Below are 13,006 nucleotides of genomic sequence, written 5' to 3'. Positions count from 1 at the left end.
ATAGAAACTACTCCTGGACCATGGAAACTACACCTAGACCATGGAAACTACACCTAGAACATGGAAACTACACCTGGACCATATAAATTACACCTGGACCATAGAAACTACACATGGGCCATAGAAACTAGACACGGTCCATAGAAACTAGACACGGTCCATATAAACTAGACATGGACCATAGAAACTACACCTGTACCATAGAAACTACACATGGACCATAGAAACTACACATGGTCCATAGAAACTAGACATGGTCCATAGAAACTACACCTGGACCATAGAAACTACACCTGGACCATATAAACTACACATGGACCATAGAAACTACACCTGGACCATAGAAACTAGACATGGTCCATAGAAACTATACTTGGACCATCGAAATTACACCTGGACCATGGAAACTACACCTGGACTATAGAAACTACACCTGGACCACAGAAACTACACCTGGACCACATAAACTACACCTGGACCATGGAAACTACACCTGGACAATAGAAATTACACCTGGACCATAGGAACTACACATGGACCATAGAAACTAGACATGGTCCATAGAAACTACACCTGGACCACATAAACTACACCTGGACCATGGAAACTACACCTGGACCAGAGAAACTACACCTGGACCATGGAAACTACACTTGGACCGGCCTTTCTGGGTCTTTCCTGTCCTCTCTGTCCCCAGTCAGTCGAGGCAGATGACCGTCTCTCTTGAGCCTGGCTCTCATGGAGGTTTCTTCCTGTTCAAAGGGAGGTTTTCATTTCCACTGTCGCCTGTGTGCTGCTGAGGATGGAAGATCGTGACAAAGTGAAGATTCAACTTAATTTGCTGGCTTCCTTAGATAACTTTTACTCATTTGTATTTTTAATGAATGTTTTTGTACAGTGCCCAGAGATGACTTTTGTTGTGAATCGGGGCTGTATAATTAAAATGATTTGAATTGAAAGAAATGGATTTATTATAGGTTTTGTCCATGCTACACCGTGGAAGCTTCATGTGATTGTAACCAATGACAAACCCTGCTTAGAAGTATTTATTAATGTCTGAATTGTTCAATTTTATTGATGTAGCAGAACTGCACAAGCCACAAAAATCCACTTTGAACTTGGTTATAAACATTAATAATTAAAATATCTGGTGCTCAGTTTTACTGGACGATGTTATACTCCATCAATATTATTAAATAATATTTTATGGCTTCAACTATAAATTTTCCCTTCAACTTGTACATCTACATTGTGCACAATTAAAAAGCCACCCCCTTAACTTTGACATTTTGATACATCATTTTATGTTAAATGTTAAAAGCTGAATAGAACCATTACTGTCTGTCAGTGGAGAACTTCAGGTGTAGCAGCAGCAAAGTAACAAGTAAATCAAACAATGCAGATTCACACAGAAGGTAGAAAAAAACATAATATGAACGAGACACAGTAAGGACACATGTTCAGCATAAGAAATAAATAAGAAACAAATGCTGTGCAGCTATTAAAAATAGCATAAACAAACAAGTAAAAACACACACATTAAACTACCGTATAAAGTCAGGTCTAAGGGCACAGGTGGAAGAGAACTTGGAGAGGTGGAGGTATGCACTTGAAAGAAGAGGAATGAAAGTCAGCCGTAGTAAGACACAGCACAAGTGTGTGAATGAGAGGGAGGCCGGTGGAACAGTGAGGCTACAAGGAGCAGAGGTCATAAAGGTGCAGGACTTCAAGGACTTGGGGTCCACTGTCCAGGGAAATGGAGAGTGTGGTAAAGAAGTGAAGAAGAGAGTCCAGGCAGGATGGAGTGGATGGAGAAAAGTTTCAGGAGTGATTTGTGACAAAAAGGTGTCAGCAAAGGTCAAAGGAAAAGTTTACAAGACAGCAGTGAGACCAGCTGTGTTGTATGGTCTGGAGACAGAGACATGGACAAAAAGACAGGAGACAGAACTGGAAGTGGCAGAAATGAAGATGTTGAGGTTCTCCTTAGGAGTGACAAGGTTGGATAAGAACGAGATCACCAGAGGTACAGCCCAGGTTGAAGAACTGGGAGATAAATTTAGGGAGGCCAGACAGAGATGGTTTGGACATGTCAAGAGGAGGGACTGTGGGTTTATTGGTAGAAGGATGTTAGAAAAGGGCAGCACGGTGGCGCAACTGGTAGAGCTGCTGCCTCTCAGCGAGCAGGTCCTTGGTTCAAACCCCGGTCCGGGGGCCTTTCTGGGTGGAGTTTGCATGTTCTCTCCGTGCATGCGTGGGTTTTCTCCGGGTACTCCGGTTTCCTCCCACAGTCCAAAAACATGCATGTTAGGCTGATTGGTAACTCTAAATTGTCCCTAGGTGTGAGTGAGAGAGTGAATGGTTGTTTGTCTCGTTTGTCTCTATGTGTCCCTGTGATGGACTTGCGACCTGTCCAGGGTGTACCCCGCCCCTCGCACAGTGATTGATGGACATGGGCACCGGCGACCCCCGTGACCCAAAATGGAATAAGCGGGTAAAGATAATGGATGGATGGATGGATGTTAGAAAAGACAAAGAGGAGATGTATGGATGCAGTTAGAGAGGACATGAAGGTAGTTGGAGTGAGGACAGAGGATGCAGAGGACAGAGTGAGGTGGAGGAGGATAACTTGCTGTGGCGACCCCTGAAGAGGGAAAAGACGAAAGAAGAAGATAAAGTCAGGTCTAAAATATTTGCTAACTTTTACATCAGAAGTTTTTTATAGATGTAATCATTATTTTGTACAAATGAAAATACACAACTGACCTTTTTTTTTTCTTCTGAACTTTATTTACTGACACAGGATTTAAACAGAATCAACAAATTCTTGTGAGGTTGTTGTGGCTCCAGTTGACCACCAGATGTCTCCATCACTGAAGCCTTGAAGCTTTTTGGACACAACAGCCTCAGCGCTTCATGACGCTTCAGTGCCCATCACTAGCCTTTGGTTAAATTGATAATATCTACAGACAAACTATTTAACTGGATCACTGATACAGTTGTGTAATGTTTATTGTTGTCTGTACTTTATATATTCTGTCTGGAACAGGTCTCTCTTGTACATGAGTCCTCATGGCTCAGTGAGACTAATCTGTATAAATAAAGGTTGAATGAAAACAATTTGTTTTGTACCAACTTTTTTCTGTTAGGGTTTCTTTCCTTTCTTTGTCCTGAAACCGTGTACCGGTAAATATTTTATTCAAGGTTACGTGGATCCAACGCGGCAGCATAAATAATATATTAAAGAGACCGGAGCTGCGAGAAGGACAGAGCTGCATGTTTTAAAGTTTCGGTTAATAAGAGTTTCACAGGTTTGTGACCAACTGAACTTCTTGACACATTCTTTTTTGTACTTTCTATCCACATATGGGGGATATGTGCAGGAACCTCAAACATGTCAGAAATCTGATCTGAATCTGTACACCTTCTGCAGGCAAGTTTAACTAACTGCACTCTTTAATAATGCTCGAACAATAATTAAATTATTAGTTATAATGACACTTCCACTGTTACGCTCGTGAATCCTGGTTTGTTCGGCTCATTCTGCAGACAGGATGTCAAAGAACAAACAGCTAAAAGGACGAAAACTACAAACATGCCCCCCTCTTTTTACAGAACTGCTGGACATTCCTCACAGGACTGCAAATCCAGAACAGACCCGATCGGGACAGAGGGAACTCTCAAATATTTGAATAACGTCTCCAGGAAGCTGCAGGCAAAAACAACGCAGCTAGGAGGAAACCGGATCACAGCTGATCCCTCTGTTGTGGTGTTTTTTTTTTAAAGCTGGTTAACATTTATGAAGTATCTGACCACAAGATAACCAAAAGCTTTCCTCCCCCCGCCCCTCAGGGCCACATCCTCTGCTCCTCTGTCACATGTTGTCTTTGGAGGACTGTATCATAAATGTATTTTTATTTTTAACAACAGAAATGACAAGGCACTGCAGCAGTGATGTGAACGATCATCAAGAGCGGCGCATAAAAAAATTTGACAAAGGGTTGAGATTTATTTACCTGGGCGTAGTCTTTCTCTACAGCCGCCCTCTTTTGACTGAAAGTCCTGAAGGGAAAAAGAATAAAATGTGAAAAACAATTTAGAAATAACAACATTAATAAAAAATGTACACAAGTGGGTCGAACCTGATTCTGGTCCCATTTATACAAAAATGATGACATTGACAGAAGTGACAGTTTCCACTTCAGGGAAACTAAAATACAAATTCGGTACCATGCAGGAAAAAACAAGAACCCTCTAACAAAATAAAACCATCTCCTCCATCTTCAGAGGCAGCACAAAAAAGGTTATAAACTGCACTAACAGGTTTTAAGATTTGTTTCAGTTTGTCCATGTAGCCAACCGATCCATTTGTTTGAAACGCGTTAACGTAAAATTGTATTCAAGATGCAGGATTTGTATTTAATTACAATTGATCAATCTTAGCATGACACTTGTCAAAAGGTTTTTCCCCAAATGTTGAACTTTTTCCTTAGATTACGTTCACACTGCAGGCCTTAATGTTCAATTACAATTTCTTGCTCATATTTGATATTTTGTCGTGGTCGTTCACGTTATAATTTAAATGCAACCTCAGTCAGACTCCAGTATGACACTTGATGGAACGTCACCCACAGCACGCTGTGTTTACAGAAGTACATATGTATGCTACACATTAGCATATGTATGCTACACGTTAGCATGTGTATGCTACACGTTAGCATATGTATGCTACACGTTAGCATATGTATGCTACACGTTAGCATATGTATGCTACACGTTAGCATGTGTATGTCAGTTATGAAGTTGTGAAATCAGAGGCAGTAAATGATCCGACATGCTTGTTCGGCCCAGTGTTTACACTTGATCTTGCCTCTTGTTGGCTCCTCTGGTGCAGAATGGGAGACGTACTGAAAGTGAAACTAAGATAAGATTAGAACTTTATTGATCCTGTAGGAAACAAACTCAAGCATCACGTTAGGATCGACACGACGTTTGTATCATATGTTGCTTTGGACTTGCAGTCATCCAGGACACAAATTAAATATCACAGACGCAGCAAGTGGACTTCTGTTCTGTAGCTGAAGAGGTCAGAGTTGTAAGATTTAAACTGCATGAAGTTGGTATCAATATTATCAATGTTTGGATCAATCCACATGCCCCGACTTTAAGGACTTAAAAGTCAGATGAAATGCGACGGGACAGTTCAGACGGCAGTAACTTTGAAAAACATTAAACATGTATCTTTAGTACCACATATGACAAAGACCTGGGTCGGATTTGAAAAATATATATTTTCATTTGTCACATTTAGACCATCATAAAAAACTGTTATGGGTTGCACATGGGCTAAAGTGTTGGAATTAGACCACAGTTTCCTCTTGCTCACTTTATTCTTCCTCTGATGCTCAGTCTGTTTGTTTGTAATGACACAGTCACTAAAAAAAGTCCTGACTGAACCGTCTGCGTCAGATTTACAGAAACTATTTCATCCCGAGTTCCTTTTCTGGGATCATTTTTGCCTGGATTTACTCATCCAAAAGTTCCCTTCCAAATGTTTTCACCAGATGAGCGGCTCATCTGGTTTCATAAACATGAGAGCAGATCATAAAATGTGCAGAGAAATATGATCTGTGAAAGCCATTTTTGATCCCGGTTCTTAATAGTTTCGGGTTCGTTTATGTAAACAGGATAATGACAACTCGAGTCAGGCTCATAGAAGTCTAAGAAAAGAACCATGAGACTTTTCTGTAGAAGAATCACTCCCATCAGAGCCATGGGAAAAAACTGCAGCAAAATCATCATTAAGTCATTAAACACGTCAAGACTTGGCTGCCATGCTCCACCCTGACTAAACAATTTGCCCCACTTCCTGGGAACTTCCTCCTCTTCCTCTTCTCCACATTTCCAACGCTCCCTCTCTTACAAAGACCCCCGCTGTCACTTCCTGTCATTTTTCCGAGCAGAGCTTTTGCTGACAAACATTTGCAGTTTCCAGTTTGCTGAATCATTTCTGGTCCCTGCGAGTTGTGCGCCGGTGGAGCTGAACGTGGTTTCTGGTGAGGTGAAGTTACTGAGCCTCCCACAGCGAACCATTCAGGGCAGCCAGAACATCTGGCAGCTCTCTGTGACCTTAACTTCCAGCTGTTAAGAGATTCAGAGCTCCGGCACAAACCACAGACAAGAAGTGGGGAGCCAGTAAGCTGTCAACTCAACCCAACACCAAAGGCAGAAAACAAAACCTAAAGCTTTGGTTAAAATACCTTCACAAGAACCCGGAGCTTTGCTGCCGGTCTGCGCACAAGGCCTCACTTTAAAGTAAAATGCTTTGATTCTTGGCTTTGAGTTGTTAATATCTGCTTTAATCCAGGTTTAATCCACACATCATTTGAAAACTTTTCACTTCTGCCAAACTGATTTTTTTAAAGAATTTTCAGGATTTTTATTTGTAGAAAGTTATTTTTAACATCGGCACAAACATTTATTTTTATTACCCGATGCTGACCAAAAATATAAAATAATATTTCTTAAACCACTGGATGAACGTCGACAACTGATCAACTTTTGTAGAACATTTTGTCTGAACACAGAAAACAAAAGAACAGCTGTAATGTGGCCAACTTTAAAGATATTCTGCTGGATGTGGTTGTTGTGAGTCAATAAAAATAACTTTTCCTTTTTGGATCCAATAGAACTTTAATCCACCATGCTCATCTCCGCTCAACTACACAGACACCACCGAAAAAGAGTGTAAACCACATTTCCATGTGCTACAGGCATGACAGTGCCCCCTAGCGGATTGGCATGCAAACTAAACAAAACAAAGGAGTAACAGTTGTAGCTGAGAGTCATTCCTATCACGTACACCAAGTGTTACTCAATGAACAAGATCTACAGCTGTTGGGAGTCCACCCTGTTTGTCTGTTAGCAAAATATCCCATGAAATGAACTCTCACATTCGCAAGTGATTAACTTTTGAAGCCAATTTAATTGGAGACAGTTGCCGCAGCTAATCAACATTAGCCATGACAATAATGGCTACAACTCAGGTAGTGGTAATAGCTGAGAGTCATTCAAAACAACACTCTGAGTGTAACGTCGTCTCTGGCATGAAAGGCAGCAGGTGATATCTTTTAGGGATGCTAGGCCAGGCCTTTATTTATTGCCTGCTTTTGAATTCCAGTTCAATGTTTGTATGCAAAAATTATTTGTGACATAACAGTAACCTATAATCTTTGGGAGGTTCAGGAACTCGACAAAGAAATGTTTACCTATGGGAGAGAAAGGTGCACCATGCTAGTCACGTGAATAAATGAAAATTGTTTAAAGTCAGTAACTTTACCTGAACTGTTTGTTAAGTGTTAATGAGCAAACAAAACTATTCTCCCCAACGTGTATTACTTTATTTTCACTATATGGTAATATGGCTTTAACTTTTCTTGATCAACTACAACCAAACCCATGATTTACTTCAAGCTGCCCTCACTCTTATGTAAAACATTACAAACATTACAATGATTATCTACAAACCGGATTCCAAAAAAGTTGGGACACTAAACAAATTGTGAATAAAAACTGAATGCAATGATGTGGAGGTGCCAACATCTAATATTTTATTCAGAATAGAACACAAATCACAGATCAAAAGTTTAAACTGAGAGAATGTATCATTTTAAGGGAAAAATCTGTTGCTTCTAAATTTCATGGCGTCAACAAATCCCAAAAAAGTTGGGACAAGTCCATTTTTACCACTGTGTGGCATCCCCCCTTCTTCTTACAACACTCAACAGACGTCTGGGGACAGAGGAGACCAGTTTCTCAAGTTTAGAAATAGGAATGCTCTCCCATTCATGTCTAATACAGGCCTCTAACTGTTCAATCGTCTTGGGCCTTCTTTGTCGCACCTTCCTCTTTATGATGCGCCAAATGTTTTCTATAGGTGAAAGATCTGGACTGCAGGCTGGCCATTTCAGTACCCGGATCCTTCTCCTACGTAGCCATGATGTTGTGATTGCTGCAGAATGTGGTCTGGCATTATCGTGTTGAAAAATGCAGGGTCTTCCCTGAAAGAGATGACGTCTAGATGGGAGCATATGTTGTTCTAGAACCTGAACATAGTTCTCTGCATTAATGGTGCCTTTCCAGACATGCAAGCTGCACATGCCACAAGTGCTCATGCAACCCCATACCATCAGTGATGCAGGCTTCTGAACGGAGCGTTGATAACAACTTGGGCTATCCTTGTCCTCTCTGGTCCGGATGACATGGCGTCCCAGTGTTCCATAAAGAACTTAAAGTCGTGACTCATCTGACCACAGAACAGTCTTCCATTTTGCCACACTCCATTTTAAATGACCCCTGGCCCAGTGCAAACGTCTGAGCTTGTGGAGCTTGCTTAGAAATGGCTTCCTCTTTGCACTGTAGAGTTTCAGCTGGCAACGGTGGATGGCACGGTGGATTGTGTTCATTGACAATGCTTTCTGTAAGTATTCCTGAGCCCATTCTGTTATTTCCTTGACAGTGGCATTCCTGTTTGAGGTGCAGTGACGTTTAAGGGCCCGGAGATCACGAGCATCCAGTAGAGTTTTACGGCCTTGACCCTTACGCACATCGATTGTTCCAGATTCTCTGAATCTTTTGATGATGTTATGCACGGTTGATGATGATAACTTAAAAGTCTTTGCTATTTTACGCTGGGTAACACCATTCTGGTATTGCTGCTCTATCTTTCTGCACAACAATGGTGGAATTGGTGATCCTCTTACCATCTTGGCTTCTGAGAGACACTGACACTCTGAGAAGCTCTTTTTACACCCATTCATCTTGTCAATTGACCTAATTAGTGTTAATTGGTCTTCCAGCTGTTCGTTATATGCTCAATTTCCTTTTTTCAGCCACTTATTGCTACTTGTCCCAACTTTTTTGGGATTTGTTGACACTGTGAAATTTTGAATCAACATATTTTTCCTTTAAAATGTTACATTTACTCAGATTAAACTTTTGATCTGTCATCTATCTTATATTAAGAATAAAATATTGACATTTGCCATCTCCACACCATTGCATTCAGTTTTTATTCACAATTTGTTTAGTGTCCCAACTTTTTTGGAATCCGGTTTGTACAATAACCAACAGAACTGGTTTAGAATTTGGTTTTGAGTTTCTACTAGAGTCCAAAATACAGGTGTGATCAGGAAATTTACTGGAACAACTCTCGTGTTGGAAGATGAAGTTAACTGATTTTACAAACTATACTAAAGACCAAACAAAACAGAACAGGACGAGCAACAGAGGGAGGAAGAATGGATGATTTATAGAAGACTAATTACTTCTTGGTTGAGGTGAAAAACTTCCTGAATCTTTCCCGTCTAGTCTAAGCAACAGAAGACCTTGGAAGCCAGTTTCAGACCATCTGGAAGTCAGCTCAGATACTTCAACACGAGTATGTACAAATATCAATTATGGTAAAGACAGGAGCAAAGCCACGTTTGAGCTTATCCATCTGCTCGTTTGTAAACATGACACTGAAAATTAGTCACAAAACACAAATGGTGGTTTACTACGAGAAGTAAATCAGGACACTTGTTATCATAGAGCACCATCATCCAACAAAACAGCTCCAACTGAAGTTTAGTTTTTAGAACAACATTCAAGTAACACAACTCTGACTCAGAACAACTAATGATACAAAAATGTGTTTTTTAGACTAACACAATTTTCTCTGATTCGCCATGATTTTTACAGACAAAGAAAAAGTGGCATCGCTAAAAGTCATAAACTGCAAAATAAATAAATAAAATAGGCCTTTTAAAAGACAAGAGAAAAGTTGTATTTTTTCCTTTAGGAGTGTCATATGTAAAATGTGAATTTCCCTATGACATGTTGGTGAATTTACAGTAAAAAGAACACATTTAACCAAAAGCTGCACAGATAAAACCAGTATGTCCGCCTGGTGGGTGCGTTTACCTCAGATCCTCCAGCAGCTCACACTCTGTCTGGTGTTTGATCTGTAACTGGCTCATCTGCTCGGCCTGAGTGTGTTTCAGCTCCTGAGTGAGTCTTACCTGAAGAACAAACAAACCAAGATGAGGAAGAAGTTCTGTAGGAGGCAACGGTCAAGTTCTTGCAGTGGCGAACCATGGAGCAGCTTAAAAAGTCTCCAAACACACGAGAAAAGTAGCGATTTGTCGCTAGTCAAGGCTAGGGGCTCGCTAAAGTCTCCAAGCTGGCAACACAGAGAATTTACAAATACAGCTGTGGTTCATCCAGTGACGTTGATCCACGGGCCAATCAACGGCTGCAGTTAGCTGAGGTCAAATCGTTTGTAACAACTGCTGAGGCGGGTCCAAAAAGCGAGCAGGAACAGGGAACAGAGACACAACTGGCCGATGTCGAGTCAACGCAAACGGATTAAAGTCACATCCGGGGAGAAGCTACTTAAGAGTTGAGAAATAAACCTAAAGTGCTTTTGGACTGTAGCAGGAAACTGGAGTATCTGAACCCATGTACACACAGGGGGAACGTGAAAAACCCCCTGAAAAGTCCCAGCTGGGAGTCAAACCCAAGACCTTCAAGCTACAAGGCAGCAGTCCTAACTAACCGTTTCCACCGTTCAGTCACTAAAATAAAACAAAATACCTCAAATATCTTGTTATTTAGGCAGACGGGAGTGTTTGCTGTGAGGCGTTAGTTCTACCCCCCTGCTTCCCTGACCTGTTTTTGTAGCATAAAAATATTAAACGGTTTAATTTATGCGCCAAAGACAAATAAATCAGCTCTAGATGTTGGCTATCAGCTGTTCTGATTTGTAAAGATTGACATCTGTATCTAAAAAAACCTAACCAATCAACTTCTTTAACCAGGGATGGAGATAAAATGTTCAACCAGTGGCTCATAAAGTCACACTGCTAAAAGTAGCAGGTTAATATAAAAAAAACTCCAAACGTTCCTTTATCCCTCTGAAAAAAGCCTCTAAACATATTTAAAAAAAAAAAGCTCCAACACCTTCCAGCTCACAGTGGACCTCTGTTCCTGCTGTCACTAAAAACCGAAGAAACACATCCTCATTTCGAGGAGCGGTCGAAACGTTCCGGTGGTTCAAATCCCACTAACACAGAGACAAGACTGTGAAATAAATATATTTTAAAATCAGCAACATGCGCAGTGACTGCTGGACATGGGCACCAGTGACCCCAGTGACCCAAAAAGGAAGAAACAAGTAAAGATAATGGATGGATGGGATGGAAAACACAGTACTTTTGTTTTTATTAGACTATTATAATTTATCAGATAAAAGAGAACCATAAGGAAAAACATGACGTGTTGTATTTGCTGTTTGGAGTGGTCCGTCTCCTAAATATACTTTAGAAGAAACAACTAAACACCAGTTACCAAAAGTTGTTTGTTTTGTGTTTAACGAACAACTGTTTTATTTGAGATTTTGTTCAAATAAAATATGTAATTTATAACACGTTCTTAGCTTTGAGAAATTAGTTTGACCGCTTTCTCACCCGTTATAAAAAGCCAGTTATGAGCCATAAACAGATTATAAAATAGATATTGGCGGTAAATAACAACACGTGCAATATGACAGCATCAATAATAAACTCAAGCTTGGCCAAAAACAGAAACTAAACTGCCACTAATACATAAAAAACCCTAAAAGTATCATGTTTGTACATTTTATGTGAGTATTTGTTTTGCTTCCCGGTAAGTTAACCAGACATTTAATCAAAGCAAAAAGTTCCAAACTTTTGGAGTTCGATGATAGAAAAATGTAATGATTAATAATCGCTTGTGCTCAGCAGGAACGAGTCAGTTCCTCTGATCTGCGGAGACGTACGGTTTACGACGTGGAGCGATCAGGTGTAATTATCTGGAACTGGAAACAGCTGCCCTACGAGCTTTATTGAAGTTAAATATTCACTGCAACGGATAATAATCTGCACTCAAAGACATTTTGCGTTATAAATTTAAACAGAACAATATGAAGAAGTAAAACCTGGTTGAATATGACTCAACGTTGCATGCAAAGATGCTCAGTTATAGATTTATTATAATGACCAAAAAAAAACTGAATTATATATAGTTATGGCAAGATCATAAAAAACTAAACCTGCACAATATTTTTCTGATATTGATGGTTAACGTGTTAAGAGTTAAGAATTGCCAACTACCACCTGTTTTTGTTTACCTCCAAAAACAGGCAGACAGTGACGTCCACAGAAGAGCCGTTCGTTACGAGAAGTATTGTACTGGTACGCATTTACCATCAGAAGTATTCAGTAAAGTATGCATATTTAAATGCTTTGTTTACATCGAGTACGTACCCGCAATTCAGAATCAGATACCTGCAAAACATCTGGAGTAAACTCTTCAGCAAGACACATTTTCAGGTTTGATTTTAAAGTTGATAATGAGTGACTCTTATCTAAGTTTTATGAGTAGATGTCCGTGGAGCAGAAAACTGAACCAGAACAATTATTTACAGTTAAAAACAAAAAGTGCATTCATGTGCGGGGAGCAAACGAAAATATTTTAAATAAAAATGGGATATAGATCATTTGTATTTGTAACTTATCTTTACAATAAAACATAAAAAATGCACTTTAAACGCTCTGTGGGGTAATTTTAGTCTTCTTCCTCCACACATACTCTTTGCAACAGAGGAAAAAAACAACAATCTGGTTAAACATATAATTAAATGAACAATCCTACAGTGTTATTATAACACATCCCATAATCTGACACTTTTAATTAAGATAAACACCGGATGAACCGTTTTACTTGAACCTAACTTGGAGCGAGAACTTGTGCAGAGCTGTGAGCAGCAGTTTCTTTATTCGTCTTAAAAAAGTTGTTTCTAAAAATTAATCACTTGAAGTCATAAAAATCATCGAAGCGTTTTCGTCTGGATCGTTTATCCGTTTTGGAGCGAACGTTTTTGGGACTTTGCCTCCAAAAAAAGAAGGTGGAAAAAAATGCAGCACATCACTTTTTTAAAACTATTCCC

The 13,006-nt window shown here is 39.9% G+C and overlaps 1 protein-coding gene across 1 annotated transcript in view; it reads right to left on the bottom strand.

Moving 5' to 3' along the window:
- LOC119419885 (F-BAR and double SH3 domains protein 2) overlaps nucleotides 1–13,006 on the bottom strand; it is a 39,925-nt gene that overhangs the window by 26,655 nt on the left and 264 nt on the right. The window contains exons 2-3 of the mRNA XM_037687251.1: nucleotides 9,961–10,058; nucleotides 4,014–4,059 (exon numbers count right to left, since the gene is read on the bottom strand). Of these exons, the coding sequence (XP_037543179.1) occupies nucleotides 4,014–4,059; nucleotides 9,961–10,058 (144 nt within the window). The remainder of the gene's footprint in view (nucleotides 1–4,013; nucleotides 4,060–9,960; nucleotides 10,059–13,006) is intronic.

Source organism: Nematolebias whitei, chromosome 14 (assembly GCF_014905685.2).
Source record: "Nematolebias whitei isolate Nwh7 chromosome 14, NemWhi1, whole genome shotgun sequence".
Lineage (NCBI taxonomy): Eukaryota > Metazoa > Chordata > Actinopteri > Cyprinodontiformes > Rivulidae > Nematolebias > Nematolebias whitei.
Note: the sequence above shows the minus strand (reverse complement) of the source record. Positions and strands in the feature narration are given on the sequence as shown.